General features: G+C 35.5%; 1 protein-coding gene across 1 annotated transcript; it reads left to right on the forward strand.

The window, feature by feature from the left end:
- Positions 1 to 3,451: 3,451 nt before the first annotated feature.
- On the forward strand, positions 3,452 to 17,725 carry LOC575500 (poly(A) polymerase beta). Its single transcript, XM_011664622.2, has 18 exons — positions 3,452 to 3,862; positions 6,181 to 6,330; positions 6,636 to 6,784; positions 7,342 to 7,451; positions 7,957 to 8,010; positions 8,650 to 8,761; positions 9,326 to 9,415; positions 9,760 to 9,898; positions 10,333 to 10,408; positions 11,028 to 11,148; positions 11,553 to 11,637; positions 11,905 to 11,958; positions 12,847 to 12,978; positions 13,506 to 13,682; positions 14,145 to 14,553; positions 14,995 to 15,375; positions 16,121 to 16,180; positions 16,875 to 17,725. The coding sequence occupies exons 1-18, from the start codon at positions 3,849 to 3,851 to the stop codon at positions 16,977 to 16,979; spliced, it is 2,418 nt and encodes an 805-aa protein (XP_011662924.2). The 5' UTR covers positions 3,452 to 3,848; the 3' UTR covers positions 16,980 to 17,725.
- The last annotated feature ends 295 nt before the right edge of the window (positions 17,726 to 18,020 follow it).

Consider the following 18,020-nt stretch of genomic DNA (forward strand, 5'->3'; position numbering starts at 1 on the left):
ACATTGTTGAAGGTTGATGAAAAAAATTGCTTAATTTTTGTATAAAATGTTACTTACTATATTACTTCTACTATACTAACCCTCTGACATGCAAAAAATCCTGAACAAATTCTCAAACCACAAAGATATCTATGGTTTTCTTTGAAGGCGTCGATGGGAGGCACCCATAACAGTGATTAACAGTAAATTCTCCCAACCATTTTTGAATTTTCCCAACCGTTTTTCCATGAGAAAAATACATAAAAATAATAGGCTATAAAAATCTGTCAACACTTAACTGTCTGGAATGGAATGTAGAGCCATTTTATTGCTTTGTGACGATTTACATTCACCTAAAATGTAATTAAATTGTCCTTGTCTTGATGCTGAACAGGCTTTGACAAGTAGCAGAATAGAAGTAGAATAATATAGTTTGGAGAATTAAGGAATCGATCAGATCAGTTTTTCCCAATTTGTACCATGAATAATGATCCGTTTTCACCCAAATTTTCAGTATATCTTTAATTGTACATCTAGCATTGAAGTCACTACCTTAGCATCAATATCTCTCATCTGAACAATGTTACCCAGTCCCTCAAAAGTAGCGGATCACGGGGGGGGGGGGGGGGGGGGGGGGGGGGCGGCCCGGCCCCCCCCCCCCGTGAGAAAAAAATCTTGTAAAAACACGTGATTTTTTTACCTCTTTGGGGGGTTGGGGGTTGTAAATTTTTTAATTTTCGAGAACCAAAAAAAAAAAAAGTGCTCACTACCCCCCCCCCCCCCCCCCTCCCCTCCTCCCCCCCCCCCCCCCCCCCCACTGAGCGACTTTTCGGTCGGCGCGATTTTCAAATTTTCGGGAGCAAAAATTTGAAAAAAAAGTTGGGCCCCCTCCCCTAAGAAATCCTGGATCCGCGCCTGGGTGCATGGATTGTGAGAGTTAAAAGTATCCTACACAAGATTGGAATGTCAAACTTGTGGGTTGAAGACCCAGGTTGAGGATTTCCCCTTGAACCTAGGTTGGGTTTAGTCATCTTTGGACCTTAGATTAAATGATATTGATTTGCAAATTTGGAATAATGAAGTTTATAGAAATCGTTATGCTTTCCGGGCTCTTTAAATAGGCTATTTGTTGAAATATTGGACGTAGGTGATCTCTTTGTAAGTTTCTTTGTGATTATAATGAAGCTGCCATTTACCATCTGTCGATATTTATCTGATCAACCTCTTGAGTTATTTTCCCTATATGTAATACAGGGTGATCTCATTATGTTCTGATGTGCCCAGCATTTAATGATGTTCGTAAGCAGTATGTTAAGAAATAGTATAGACCTAATTAACGTTATCAAATTTCATCAGTTATTCAATGCAAATTCTGTTTCGCAGTTAAAGAACCTTTCCAAATTTCGTAAGATCATTATGTCTAAGTTTGGATAATTGTTTTTGTCCCAGTTTTTAATACGTTAGATTTTTGGTTTAATGCTTTGTTCTCGTTTTCGGTATCATAGTGTACATAAATATTATAGTAGTGTAAGTATTTTTTTTCTTCAAAGTAGGCCTAGATCTATATCTTAAAGCTTGCCTTGATTTTTTTTAAAATATCACTTTTGAACATTATATTTGTACTATTCAACTGCATTTCTTCCATGCCCAAGAAGGGGGCCGTTAAAGATATCAACAATCATTGTCATCGTCATTGTCACAAGCTTCCAGGAAAACGATGACGATTATCGTGGATGGCGCTACTCTTTTCCTCGAAATTCACGCAATTGAAGTAACGGGTTATTTAGTAACATATTAAGTGTATGGTATCTTTCAATTTTTTTCCATCAGAGCCATGCTGCTGGATATTAGGCATATCGGCCTTTTTAATGTCGGATCCCATGACCAACAGACCAATACAGAGTATCATGTCTAGCGTAATACCAGTAAGCCTACCTTCGTGATGTATTAGTTGACAACGTTGTAAAAATTTGGTACCCGGTATTGTAAAATGGTCGAGTGCCTTCACAAACTTTTGTGTCAACCAAAAATGAATTATTTTACTTTTTTTTCAACGTCTGAGCTTGAATTATTTGAGGATGGCCTCATTTGGCATGAATTTTATTTAAGGCCAAGTCCACTTAAAAAAAATTCTTTCAATAGAGGCAGACAAATCAGACAAACCAATCGAAAATGGTTTGAGTAAAATCGGATAACTAATGTTAATAAAAAAAAATTGAAAAAGTATGAAAAACTTGGAACAATGGAAGTCAATACACAAATTGCCAATTTGATTATCAGTTTGTGACGTCAATGCCTTACTATTTATCATATACTTTTATCCATTAATTTACCTTTTTATCCCCCAAAACTTGATTTCTCCATGCTTGCCCAGATGATATGATATCATATTGCGTATATATATATATATATATATATATACATGACAAATCTTTTATGAACTTTGAAGAATTGATACTATTTTCTAAATATTGTATATTCATAATTATTGATTCTTACATAAAAAGTTTATAAATATTCACATTTTTGATGATTTAACTGGAGAAAAAAATTCTTGTCCACACAAAAACATATTACTAACAATATAACTTGGATGCTGGAGTGTGAGGAAATAAGATTCTTAGGGGGGGGGGGAATGGGAAATTTATATTATCAATATAAAGAAAACATTTAGTGGAATAAGTGGATAGTGAGGCAATGATGTCACAGACTCATGAGTGAGTTGCCAATTTGTCTTGCTATTTTCAAGTTTTTCATGTCATTAAGCATTCATAACTTTCTTATTAGTTATTCGATTTTGCTCCAACTTGTTTTGATTGGTTTGGCGGATTTTCTGCTTCTATTATAAGCAAGTTAATTTTGGAGTGGACTTGGCCTCATGACTGTTGTTATCAAGCAGTTGTCACAATTATTTCTGATGGAAGGAAAATGATCTTGGCCACGGCTGCACGTTGCCTACCTGTGTGTAGTTAAAGTCTATATTACCTCCTGGCAGGTTGAACTAGTATCTTGAAAGGGCTCGTAAGATTAAGGGCTGGTGAGCTCCGCTACTTTCATGTATGGCCCATTAAGGTGTACTTATTGTTTTGTTATGAATGTCTATTTTTAATGACTTTTTAATACTATTGTATTTTGTGGAGTATCCTTGTGTTTACATAAGTAAGATACTTATGTAAATTGCACTCAATTCACTGAGCCGAAAGGCTGCCATGTACAATGTTTTTTGTATACCACAATAAATAAATGAATAAATAAATTGCCTCATAGCGCCTTTTTTCCAAGTGAAGAGGAAATCACGAAAGCGATCACTCATTTAATCGGATTTAATCTTCTTATATCATATTCCCCGAGATTCTCATAAATTACCATCACAGTGAAGTTGAGTGTTATTTGGATTTCGAAGCTACCTTATCATAATGAAATTTACAACTGTACCATAAATAGTCGATACTTTCAGTTTGGTTCGCTTCGACATAAATTTCCATTGTCTCTGACAGAGAGTGTCGGACTTCGGTGGTTTTAATAAACTTAATCGTCTTCTCTCCGTATATTTTCTTGTGTATCCTTTAAAATCCATGCTCATCATATATATTTGATGTCCATGTAACTGGGTAGACATTATAAGATGGTTTTTACTGAGTAATGACAGAGTAATGTAGCTGCCAAAGAAGAGGTTCAGTTGACAAAACTGCGCGAAGGCTGCTCTGCCAAGGCCAATCGTTACCGGTATAGCAGCATTCGTGCGCTACACCGGCACAGCGATTTCAACAGTTCGAGTTCCAAACATCTCGATCTCCTGCCCTATCTGCCTTTGGATTGTTGGTTGTTGAATCCAGTCTTGGCCGTTGGATCACTACAAGACTAGCAAAATGTCAACGGCGAGGTAAAGTAAATTTACTAACACTCCCAGTAACTTTAAGAAGTTTAACACAAAATATTTCAACTCAATTTTCATTAAAAAATGACAATTTTCATGATTATAAATGATAGACCTAGATCTATCTCAAGTCAAGACTTGAGCTTTTTAAAGTAGATCTAACACTAAACCCAATCCTAACTCTAACCCTAACTCTAACCCTAACCCTAAAGTTAAGCTGGCTCTTCTTCACAACCATGACAACTGTGACCATACATGTAGTCTACATGTGACTATTAATTTGTTGAGAACGGCTCCTAAACAAAGTTGTAATTTGTGAATGGCTCAGCCGAACATACACTACGTGCATGTTCTGTAATATTAATATTGGTGAATGGGCTACCCTGTCAAAAGATTAGAAATAAATAAATAAATAAGTAAATAAAATGTACTTCGGACCCTTGCCACCGGTGTAGAGATTAGACCTCTACTCACTATTTCTAGATCTAGACTAGACTCTAGATCTATATGATAATGATAACACACCCAAAATCATCTAGGCCTAGGCCTAGACCTCTAGACCTTAAATCTTCCACAATTATTCAAATAACGGTCACGATTTAAAATTTGTTATCTTTCATACCTGTTTCGTGTCAATTTTCTTATAATTTTTTGGAGTATTTTTTCCTAAAAATGAAGACATTAGTGTACACTTTCTCACAGGTATCACGGCAAACCGCTGCACAATGCACGTGCATACCGACGGTGGGTTTCAGGCGGGTACACGCGTGTGTTAAGTTAGCGACCGCAATGATCATCATCAATTCATAATGTGAATTACTTGCATAAATTTAATGAGGATCTGAGATTATCGTCGCTAGCTTCACACACGCACCTCGTCCCATCGTCGGTATGCACTTGTTGTATTGTTCAGCAGTTTGCCGTGAAACCTGTGACAAAGTGTATAGGACTAATATCTTTGTTTTCCGTTAAAAAAATCAGAAAAAGTTAATAAAATTGACACAAAATAATATTGTCGTGCAAGTACAATAAAGAGACCCTACTTCGCCATATTAACGAGGTCGTCTGCCCCCAGGAAGCTGCCATTTTGTCAAAATTTCCCTTCAAAACTTCCGGGTTGTGAACTTGTGATGTATCAGACGAGAATTGATGTAGTGTGCACCACGCGCTTAATATACAATACATTTGAAACATGGTGTTTGGTTGTAATAATTATTCCTCGAAAACAAAGGGGAAATCGTTTCATCAGTTTCCAGACTAACACAATCGCAATGAAATATTCAAGCTATAGGTAGCAGCTCTGAAGGTTGAGAAATTTGGGCGCAAAAAGTACAAGTACGACAGGAAAAACAATAATTTTACAGTTTACAGCAGGGAAACATACGTACACAATAGCCGCCGAATCCATGCGATAAGTCACAGAACGGGCTGTGCACAAACGCGATGGCCCGAATTCACAAAGCAAGGTTTGAGCTCAAACCTCCTTTTGTTTCGCCAAACCTCCTTTTGTTCTTTTACAAACCAGGTTTGTAAAAAACGCGTAAAACGCGTCACATGACGTACGAAAACCAAGGTTTGTCGACAAACCTCCTTTGTGAATTCGGGCCAATGTCAACATTCTGAAAAGTCTCAGAGCCTGGAAAGATAAAGGATTCTGAAGAAGAGTTACGTCCTCCCTTTTCGTCAAATGTATGCTTTTTTATATTTTCCAAATAATGTTTAAATGGCTATAAACTGAAATTAACATGTAGTTTGAGGTTAATTCCCCCTTTAAAGGCATGCTTTTAATACCGCCCACTTATTTGTCAATGAACTACAATCGTATACTGAGACAAAAGTAAATTATTTTTTATATCAATCAAAATCACAGGATCATAATTATACAAACTTTACTACTGACTAGAACTAGTTTGGAAGTTTAAAAAAAATCTTCAAAAATGCCTTTTCCAATGTTAGCGACTTGTAAAACTACCTAGCTTAGGGAACTATTTTTACTTTCTCAAACATTTTTTTATGGGAACTTGTGATGAAAAGGCAAGAGTGATTTCTTGCTGAGTATTTTTTGCTAAACACCACTTTCCTTATCCTCAGATATTTTCTGAAAAAGAAAAAAAAAGGGAAAAAAAGAGTGTTTTAATGCAACTTGTTTACCGGTTTGTAATAGACCTGTTCCAAGTGTTCATTCACATTTTTGTTAATAGTAAAATATTATGCTTTTTGTTGGGCAGCTTTTCAATAACATTTTTTAAAAGATTGAAGGTGATATTGCCAATTGCATTTAACTTACCGGTATGCTCCATTCCTTTCATGTATTTGTTTAACAGCTCAGAGTCTTCTACCAAGAAGACCTATGGCATCACATCAGCTATCAGTTTGGTGGGACCACGCCCTGAAGACAACAGGCAGACAAAGGAATTGGTAGAAGCTCTCAAGCCACATGGAGTCTTTGAGAATGAAGAGGAGCTTAACCACAGGTAAATTCAGGTTTATAAATGATATACTTTTTCATGATCATTGCATATTATTGAATAATGTCTATTTCTTTTTCTTTTCAATGAATACTCAACATCATTATCAGTTGCATATATGTGCTTTTTTCTTGTGTTTTGTATAAATTGCAGTTAATAATATCACATTTTGATAGTAAGTAAGGTGCATGTAATTTTTTTTTCTCCATTCTAAGCACATTATAAACAAAATGCTAGCATGCTTCAACATTTTTATATGTGAATGTAGATGTCTGTCATTGCCACTAACTCAACTTTTCATTTGATTCTAGGTTGGTGGTACTTGGGAAGCTTGACCAGATTGTCAAGGACTGGATCAGATTAGTAGCAGAGGAGAAAAACATTCCACCAAACATAGCCGATACAGTTGGAGGCAAGATCTACACATTTGGTTCTTATCGACTAGGAGTGCATACTAAAGGTCAGTTCACTTTGGACATTTTGGTTGAGAGACTCGTCTCCTTTGTGTATTATTATTCTTAAAGATAAAGACCAGTTATGGTCATGCGATTGCATTGTGGAAGGAACATTGTGGAATCAATCAGAAAAGGTTGATCATCTAGCATATAAGTATGGGTTCTGGAATCATCAAAATGATAAGAAATTTGGCCCAGTCTAGGTGAACTTGCAAGCACTGTACACAGAAAGATGTATATGGGACTGATCATTTGTATGATCACGTATTAGTCAAAACATATTCTTTCACATGATTGGTAATAAGAGCTTCAATTTTATATTTTAAGAGGGGGGGGGGGGGCATTTCCAAAACTGGTCTTTACCTTTAATGAAAAGATTTCATGACAACTTTCTTACATTGATTTAGCTGTCCTCAATTTATTTACAGTTTGAAATGCATGCATACATACAAAATCTCAATTCCTTTATTTATGGATATTGAAAAGTTTGGGAATACATTGTAGTCTAGATAAATAATAGCTGAGATTAAATGTGTAAATCAATGATCTCTGTTTATTGCAGGTGCTGATATAGATACACTATGCGTAGCCCCTCTCCATGTAGAGAGAAGTGATTTCTTCAAGTCTTTCTATGACATTGTCAAAGCATTGCCAGAGACCAAGGACTGCAGAGTGAGTCAACAACAGATGTTTATATTTTCCTAATGTGTCATATTTTCCCATCTACTATTATTATGTTTGGAAGTTGGTATTTGTGCTAGTGTTCATGACCTTTTTCTTTTAAATTTTGTGAATAATTCATTTATAATTTTGAAATACTGCACAAGGCTGTTATGACCTTCATCTTTAATGAAATGAAAGTTTAAATGTGATTATGTATCTACTATATAAACTAAAAAATGATAATCATATCATGAAATGAGTTACTCATGTAATTTCATTCATTATTAAAATCGCAAAATTATATTGAATTTAACAGAACAGCCTGAAACTATTCACAGAGTATTCAAATGAAAAGGCTAAGTTGGACCAATTTTCACTCAACTTTTACCGGCCAAAGTCTACATGTAGCTTGGACAATTTGTTATCCTAAAATTTATACTTGATGAGAAATATAATAAAAGTTGTTTTCCATTTCTTCAATCACATGTATGGTCTTTTATTTTCTTTATTTCAGGCGGTGGAGGAAGCGTTTGTTCCAGTAATCAAGCTAGTCTTTGATGGCATAGAGGTAGGCAAACCTAGATAATCTTCTTTGCACAGTTGGAGTCTTTACCATTGTACGTGTACTTCTTCAAGATAGAAATACAGTTTGACGTACATAAAGCACTTCAAAATTTATTATCATTTTGAAGAGATTATTACAATGAACTCAATTGACATTTTTGAATGACATGGGTCTTTGATGAGGAAGACCGAGTTGCATACTTTGTTGATGTTGTTGTTTTTAATCAAGTGCATTGATTTGAATGACAAAAGTAGGAAGTTACTTGTGAACAAATGTCAAGCAGCTTCCAAGAATTTAATGAAAATTGAATTAGATTTTGTTAAAACCTTCCATTTGAATATCATTCTAAATTCAATTTCAATTTGAATAGGCTAACTTATTAGACTACGCTATGATGCGCATAAATGTTTTCAAGTTTTTGATATACATTTTGAGAGAAAAACTAATGTTGACGACAAATGCTCACAAATTATGGCTTTTTATGATATATAATGATCCTGATTCCCTTTTTTTTTTATTCTTTCAAAATTCCATATACTGCTTCTACCAGATGGATATAACTTCTGCAAAAACAATCAATAAGATTGAAATTTTAACAATTCAGCAGAGAATTTCTAAACACTTTTCACTACTTTTGACTAGATGGATATCCTGTTTGCCCGTCTGGCCCTCCGAGTTGTACCAGAGAACCTAGATCTGACAGATGATTCCCTTCTCAAAAACTTGGATCCAAAGTGTGTGCGCAGCTTGAATGGTACGATAAAAGCTGCAAAAATAGTAAATTACTATCGTCAAAATTTACATGTATGTGTCAGAAGTGTTTGAAATAGGCCTGAGTCATGTAGGGAATTTTATAAACCTGGGCCCGATGGCCTGGCACTGAAATTAGCTAGCAGTATCTGTCACTTGCCTCTATAAATAGCGCATATCATCAGTATACCCCTTAAAAGTGACCTTTTTTATCAATCAAATAAAACAATGCATTATTGCATACCTCTGCTCAGATCGGTATATTCTCCCGTTTGATATTATTTTCATCCATCTTTGCCGATGTCTAGTGCCATTATCATGCCTCTAAAAGTAAAAAAAAAGGGGCAAAAATAGAAATGGAACATTTGAGCTGCCATTTTAATTCATGCAGGATAAATAATTAAGGTTAAACAAATATTAATGTTAGAATAATAAAACGACTTTCTCAAAAAGTCTTCTTTACAACATACCGATCGATTTTTTATTTTTTTTAATACAAAATAAATATTTTCCCTTATCGGTGGTAGATCTTAGTTTTTGCTTTATTTTCATTTTTTGTTATCCACAGGGTGTCGTGTTACAGATGAAATTCTGAATGTAGTCCCAAGCAAAGAGAATTTCAGGTTGACACTGCGAACGATAAAACTCTGGGCCAAAAGTAAGTAGCAAGTTCTCTCAGTTTCACAGTCCTAACGAGAATAATAATTTTAGTTCTCATTTTTATCCAGAAGTTTAAAAATATGCAAAGCAGGAGGTTGCCATAGATTGTGTGATGTATTTGTATTTTTTTTTAATATTTCTTTTTTAAACAGATGGGGGGAAAAAGTCGTTGTGCAGCCACTTAATCTATTGGGAAACATATTTTGATTGTTTTTCTTGTGTAGATCAAGTAATTATTACGTTTTTATTTACCGGTATGTGATGTTGTGCTGTTATTTTTTTGTTGTAATAAAGATTTTGTTTCAGTCTGTGTAAATTTTAATGCTATTATTCCAATCACAGAGAAAGGTGTGTATTCCAATGCCCTTGGTTTCTTGGGTGGTGTATCGTGGGCTATGCTAGTAGCTAGAACCTGTCAGCTCTACCCCAATGCTGCAGCATCTACACTTGTCAACAAGTTTTTCCTCGTCTTCACAAAGTGGTGAGTGCAGTTAGCATAGAATTACTATCTTTTGAAGTGCAGAAGAGGATTATGTAATTAGTATGATTATGTTTCAGGTTTTTTGTTAATTACTAAAGATGGTGAGAGAGAGAGGGGCAACTTATATGAGAGTTGGGTTAATCCAAGTTTCATGTTCTGACAAATTAAGATCAGGTATTAGATAGTGTTACAAAGTTTTCATTCCCAGTGTCTTATTTTTCAAATCCCTTTTAAATATTCCAAAGAGTCCTGACTTATTTATAATATTTTAACATCTATTTTATAGTTTATAAAAGTGAAATGTATAAATATAAGAATGATCAAAGCTAGGTATTCTCTGTATTGTTTGTTTGTGTGCATTTTTTTAAAAATGTAATAATACAAAGCAATTAATATGTTGATGACTATGTTGGTAATTTTTCCTGTGTGCACAGGGCATGGCCACAGCCTGTGTTACTGAAACCTCCAAACACCTCAACAGAACTTGGCTTTGCAGAGTGGGACCCAAGGGTGAGTACATAGACCTGATCAGGTTTTAACACTATGCTGCCCTTGTTTTTTCAATGCTATTAACTTTGTTACCAATTGAGAGCATGTTTGCTGTCATATTCTTTCTTTGATATGCATGATATGATAAAGACATGTAAAAAACTGCTTCATGTTCACTGTTTATCATACACATTTGACTGTATAGTAAGCTATTAATTCATTCACATGTTTGCATACTGTGTATTTTAAAGGTTGTTGCTCCTGCTAAAACTATGTCTCAAGATAATCCAGACAAGTTCTTAACCATCCACATGCATCAAACACATCTACCTCTGTATAGATTGTTCAAAGAATGCATGTTCGTAACGCGTCCATGTATGATGTTTTACATAACTCAGGGCCACTGAATAAACATGTTATATTTTGAGATGGCAAGGATTTATTTTTTATTCTTTACAAAAGTTATAGTTTTAAAGCAAATGCACATATTTCAATGGGATTTCTTTTCAAAACCAGCCATGTTTTGATGTAGAGATAACAAATTTACGTACGCCTCATTGAAAGAAGCAGTATGTCAGATACACTCAGTTTTATAACTTGCAGTATTGATTAACCGTCATTCTCTATATTCATTTAACAGGTGAATGTGAGTGATAGGTTTCACTTAATGCCTATCATCACACCAGCCTACCCTCAGCAAAACTCTACATACAATGTCTCTCAGTCTACCAAGACCGTCATAGAACAAGAACTTCAAGGAGGTCAGTCAGTATAATATTTACACAATGTTTACATCTTCATGCATGTAGACAGACATTCAATGGATTGATGTATGTGGTTAAAGAAAGTTTGTCACAATTTGACTTTTTTATTTTTATGTTTAGTATATTTTTAGAAAGTTTTCAAGTTATGTTTTCTTCTAAGAGGATGTTCACTACTGCAACCAGACATATATTCATTTTTTGGTCCATCTTTAAATTACATTAAAATATCTGTGATTTATGCTTGAATCAAATATGGTATAAGCTTGAATAGTATTGAAAGTTGATTTTATCTTTATATTGACCATATTATGATCAGTGGAATAATGTAAGTTGGCATTACAGACATATGTGACTATTTTCATACCTTCCAATTATTGTTTTAATGGTCACCTCATCTTTAGGTCTCGCCATTACTCAGGAAATCATGCAAGGCAAGGCTACGTGGGAGAAACTCTTTGAATCTTCCAACTTCTTTGGGAAGTACAAGTAAGTAGTGACTAAATGATTAACCTCTTGACGGTCTTACTTTAGAGTTACAGTCACATGCAAAGCACATTGAAGCCTAGGTCGGCAACCAACAAAATATTTCCTTATATACTCTAATTTATATTTCAAATAATAAATGTACATTATGGTTAAGGTTGCTTTTTACTGGATCAAGTTCATTGTATCATTTACTAGAATATTACTGATACGTACATTCAGAACTTCTTTACTATTTTGCCAATATATTGCATTTTCTTTTCTCCTCAGACACTACATTGTTTTGATAGCAAGTGCTGGGAATGAAGATGATCATCTCAAGTGGTGAGTATAGCTAGCTTAATCTTATCTCTTTTTTTTAAATTCGTCTTCCATGAAATTAAAGTATAAAAAGTCTTGCTATTTAGATATTTACAGACCATGTTAATGACATGTATTTACAATGACTACATATGCATTTTAGTAATAAACAAATAATAATAATAAAAACGTTACTTATAAAGCACTTACCACCGAAGTCTCTAAGCCTAAAACAAAGCAAATCCTCAGTTCATGTATAAAGATATATAATTTTTTTAAAAATAAATATATCCAATGTGCCACAGTATCTGATTATACATGTAATATACACTACTTATAATAAAGCTCCTAATTTCTTGACACTTATCTTATTTCTAAATTTCTAAAAATTCGTTTGAATGGTAATATTGACATCTTTTGATTAAAGCCACATCAGCATTGATTTTCATTGGAAATTTGAGACCATTCAGGTATTCATGTGATGGTAGAATGATGTTATCAATTACTGAGAGTAGCCTTCCATTCTATGACCATGCACCGCCACCATAGTAAGGAAAAACCATCATAAATTTTCCCTCAGTTGAAGACTCTGAGAACCTGGAAGGGGGTGGGGTATTTTTTTTTTTTGGTTGGACATCCAATTCGCTGTGTGCAAGACTTGTATTCCCATTTTTATGGTGTTTCCACCAAGTCCGGTGTCAGCAATTATGACATACTGCATTTTGCATTTCATATCCCTCAATATTTTCACATTAAAGATTTTTAGCTGTTGTACCGTATTCACCATGTTCTTTTTCGTTTCTTGGATTGGAAGTTGAAGAGGTATAGGAATATATTTTCTTTCGCTTTTTTAAAATAACTAATTATTGTTTTCTTTGTTTGAAATCCTTTGTCTTTCCCATCACACTTTAGGGTTGGGCTGGTAGAATCAAAGATCAGAGTGTTGGTTGGTAACTTAGAGAGGAATCCTCACATCAAACTCGCCCATGTCTACCCCAAATCTATCTCACCCAGCACCCCGTTAGATGGATCAGAAGAAGAGAAGTAAGTCATCTCCTTGTTATATCTGTGCATGAGGGTTGTTGGCTAAAATGAATTGGAATCCATGGTGAAATATTGCGATGTGACATTCTATCATCCTTCTGTCATTTAATGCTATAAATCTGGTGGGTTATCCATATGTTGGTGATTCAATGGTGAATGTAAAAGGTTCAAAAGTAGGGGTTATTGATACATCAGGGCCCTGTCTAGCTTATAAAGAGTTGATATTAATCTCAACTTATTTGCGATTGATATCAATCACAAGAATGTATATTAGAGATCTGACCCTGCAAACTTGCGATGGGTTTGGATCGATCGCAACGCTTTATATGACAGGGCCCAGATGACATAAATTCTTTTGATACGAATGTGACAAGTGACATAACAGAGTCCCATAGTTATAAATGTGGATTATAAGAAACCATGTCATATTGAATGGCTAACAATCATAGTTCATTTGACTTGGGCAAGAGAATTATCACTTATCACTATATCTATATATCATATGTTCTCTCCTTTCTCCATGTCAGGACTGATGAGCATTCCACCCTATGGTTCATAGGCTTAGAGTTCCAGCCTCTGGGACCAGCAACCAATGTAAACTTGACCCTAGATATACAGTTCTTTGTCAACACCGTCCATAGACACTCAGTCACCATCAAGCTCCTTCAGGAAGGCATGAAGATTGAGGCCAAGCATGTCAAGAGGTACGTGGGTCTAAGATCAACAGGCCTGATAAAAACCTGATTTAAATTGGTTTCCTGATTTATTTATTTTAATTTCCCCGAGGAGAAAAAACAAACCTATTTTATTTTGTAGTACTCACTATCACCCCTGTATCAAGCACTTCTAAGTGATACTAGCAGTAAGAATTTTACATCATATTATGCAAAACTCGATATTTTAAAAGCCACACATTATAGAAGTTGTGTCCTCCTTTGTTGCAATATATTCAGTGACATATCTACTTGTAACATGATGTGTGACTTTTTTTATTTTAGATTTAGCTATTTTAAATGTTGCTGTCAGCATTTAAAATCTGAGGTGTCATAGACGAGTGGTTGAAACACTTGACTGGAGATGCAAAGATCGTGGGTTCAAGCCTGACACAGCAATAATGTCCTTTGACAAGACATTAATGTCTTTCTATATCCTTTCTGCTACAACAGGAAAAAGCTCAGTGAGTATGTCCCAGCTAGCATGCTCAAGTCCAAGAAGAAATCCCTCCCATCCACTGATGGGAGCAGTCGAGGCAACACCCCCAAGAACTCCTCCTCAGACGCAGCCTCCCGCCTCACCCCCTCACCCCTTAACAAGACGGGAGACAGCATCAGTGAAGACGAGTTCCTCTATGGACCTAACCTGAGTTCCCCAGCCCTTATATCTAGTCTTGATGTACGGGGGAGAGATAGCCCCAGTGCCAGCTCCATAGAGTCAGCAGGCACAGGGGATGGAGGGACAGAACCTTCTCAAGATACTGTATTTCAGTCACCCAAGTCAAGTAGAACCAATCCATCGACAGACGAAGCCAGTACTGATACTGATGGCAATGGACCAAATACACAACCCTCATCTCAGGTATATTAAATGCTCTCTCTCTCTCTCTCTCTCTCTTTCTCTCTCTCTCTCTCTCTCTCTCTCTCTCTCTCTTTCTCTCTCTCTCTCTCTCTCCCTCTCTCTCCCTCTCCCTCTCTCTCCCTCTCCCTTCTCCCTTCTCCCTCTCACCCTTCTCCCTTCTCCCTCTCACCCTTCTCCCTTCTCCCCCTTCTCTCTCTCTCTTGTAATTTGTCTGTGCCACTGCTACCAAGTATGACATTGGTGGTACAGTACTCTTTCTTGTGTGTTTAAACTGTATTTCAATACTGTTGTTCTTGAGGAATAAACACCTTAAAACAATATATATTTTCTTTTGCCCATGTTACTTTATGAGCAACTGTAGTCTATGATTGATTATGAAAAATATTAAAATGTATTTGCGAATGTTAGTATTCTTAATCCAATTTCTAATTGAATTTACAGGAAGAACAAGCCCCTACAGGAAATGCTGCTGAAATCCCGACCATCAAGGTCACTGCTCCCGATGAAGACACGCAGGAACCTTCAATAAAACCATCAGGGGATGATGCACAGACATTCAAACGCCCCTCATCCCCACCTCCGGTGTCAGAGTCACCCTCAAAGAAAGTCAGAACAGACAATGGAGTCACAATTCCAGATACCAAGCAAGGAGAAGATGATAGTGAAGTGAAGGAGACAGAGGAGGAGGAGGATGAGACACAAACCTTCAAGAGGCCCTCGTCCCCCATCCCAGTCTTAGAGTCACCTCCCAAGAAGATGAAGACAGACAATGGGATCAAGGCAGGTGGAGAGCCTGTATCTCTCACTTCAGACTGCAATGAGGTAGGTATCAACACAATTAGTTTGTCATTATACTTCAGTGCTTGCAACTTCGCTCAAGTGGACATTGTTCCTCTGTGAGAAGCAATGTCATTGATAATATAAGTCTTACCTTGGGCTACTGGTACACTGGCATGGTTTTGGAAATGAAGTATCCCACTTTTCATCTATTATTTATCTATTTATTTATTTATTTTGTTTAATTTACCCAGGGTAACCCCATCAGTGAGTAAAACACTGTTATACTCAGGGGCCCTGCAAATAATACAACAAAAATTACAAACATATACATGAATACAAAACAAAAAATATTACAAAGACATCAGAACTGCAAGAAATATTATGCTTTAGAAAAAAAATAAGGGCTCCCAAAATGCCTCCATATTATCAGATAAGTTGATTTGTTTATAATCATCAAGCATTTTTTTATTTTCCATCATATTATTAGTACATGTCTTGAACATGAAATCCTTGTATCTTGTGCTATGTCCATACACCTGGGCAATAATGTGAAGTTGAAGTGTGGTATCCAAGCTATCCAGCTATAGGGATTTAACTTTAAATATCTACTGGTTTTGCAACTTTGTGGATGTATCTCTACAAAAAAGTAGCTTAGACTTACACAGCTAAAGATTGTAGGGAATGTCTTGATACATTGGACTTGACATTAACAGATTGTGTTCACATATTTTAAAGAAACTGGAGAATGTCTGAAAAAAGATGAACATTTTGTTTCCTATATTTTCAGAATGGAGAGAGTGAAGAAGATACAAGTCCTCAACCACTACCTCGCTTAGTCATACGACAGGTAGGTGATCAGTCACAAATTTTTACTCGCCATGTTTTGTTAAATCTCATTTAAAATTTAAAAAACATATCAGAAATTGATTTGGTTGATGTATTTTGTAAACACCAATCGTTTGTATTAAAGATTGTTGTGTTGCACGTTCATCAAAATTAGACCCAAATGTAGATTTGTCCATCATTGGCATTAAAAGATTCATGACAGTTTAATCATACTTAATTTGCTAAATACCAAATTTTTAATTCATCATATTTCTAAAAGGTTATTTTTCATAAGAAAAGACTGTAATGTTTATAAACGGGCTCTTGTTGAATAGCCCCTCAGTTCAAACACGGACATTTTCTCTCTGGCTCCTCCTTTTTTGCAGTACGTTATGTACATGTAATGTGTACATGCAGTTATTATACAGTTATTACTATAAAATTACTCCTGAGAGCTTTCTATCTTCAAAAATCATGATGAATGGTGTAATAATGACAGGCTCTTAGATTTGCATGAAATTTTATACCTGTCAGTCTTGAAGCCATGGTGCTTGCTATGCTCATCGAGATAGCATCAAAGAATTTTTTTTAGTAATAGCTTTGTTTGGGCAAAAATATTCTTTTACAGGATTAGTGAAACTCATATGTGGTTGCACACATACTTTCTCTCTTCTTCTTTCTTTCTTTTTTGTTTCTTATCCTTTCTACCATCACAGAGAGTACCCAGCGGAGAGCTACCTGATATGGCTTCCCCACTTCCCGTCGCCCCGAAAGCCCCCATCGCAAAAAACACAATAAGACTGAACTTGAATGTGAAATGAATACAGATAACTCAGAATATGACTCAGGGTCACATAGCCTTGATCCTTGAAGTCTCATGCAGTCTGAAAACTTGCGAACTTGCGATGATGTTTTGAATTTCCTCCAGGTACTCGAGGCAGTCAGTGAGGAAATAAGGTAAGACATCTGCACGCCCATCATTGATTCTCACACCAACTCGGATCATTCTTCTTTTAGAGAAGAAAAAAAAATCCCGAAGAATATGCTGAAGATGAGAAAAGTAGGCGTTCGATGAAGAGAGGAGATGGATCCTTTTTGTACAAATAGATTTGTACCTTCAAAGGAGTATAGTATTCTTTATAGACCTCATGTAATTTACATTTCTAGGATGAGATAGAAAAGAAACATGTTGTTATCGTTGTTCATTTCTTCTGTTCATATTCAGTGATGTGATGATATCTGTGGAGTAATTTTGATATTGAATTAATAAAAAATGGGAACTATTAACCAGAAAGGTAATACCTGTGAATTTTGTTTCATTTCCTTCAGAGTTTGTCACATATATTTGAAATGGGATTGTAATGTTGGTAGTAGGAGGATGCTTATCCATAATATATAAATATATCAAGAGATCATAAGATTGTGATAGAAATAGATATACAGCAGGCATCTAGATTTTAGTATCATGAATATTTATGGGGATATTTTTTTATTGGTTGGGGTAATCTCTGTATTGTGAGATATTCTTTTTTTTAAGCAATTGTTTCATGGAAAATATTGATGCCTACACAATTTTAAGCTGTATGCTACAAGGAAATATTAATACTTTTGGATGAGGAAATCGTTTTAGGTGAATATTTCTTTTGAGGCAGTGGTTACATTTATGATTGGAGGAAAATGATATATCTCTTTTCTTTCAATGCTACAAGATAATACTTGTTATCAGAATTGGATGAGAAGAGTGTGATTTATATATGAACAAATCAACCTCCAGTGTTTTGTAAAATGCAGAAGGGCATGGGGAACATATTTTATGCGATTTCCAGGACTGTCAATTCTAGGGCAATTACCTGATTTCAAAC

This window comes from Strongylocentrotus purpuratus, unplaced genomic scaffold (genome assembly GCF_000002235.5).
Source record: "Strongylocentrotus purpuratus isolate Spur 01 unplaced genomic scaffold, Spur_5.0 spur5_scaffold_5, whole genome shotgun sequence".
NCBI lineage: Eukaryota > Metazoa > Echinodermata > Echinoidea > Camarodonta > Strongylocentrotidae > Strongylocentrotus > Strongylocentrotus purpuratus.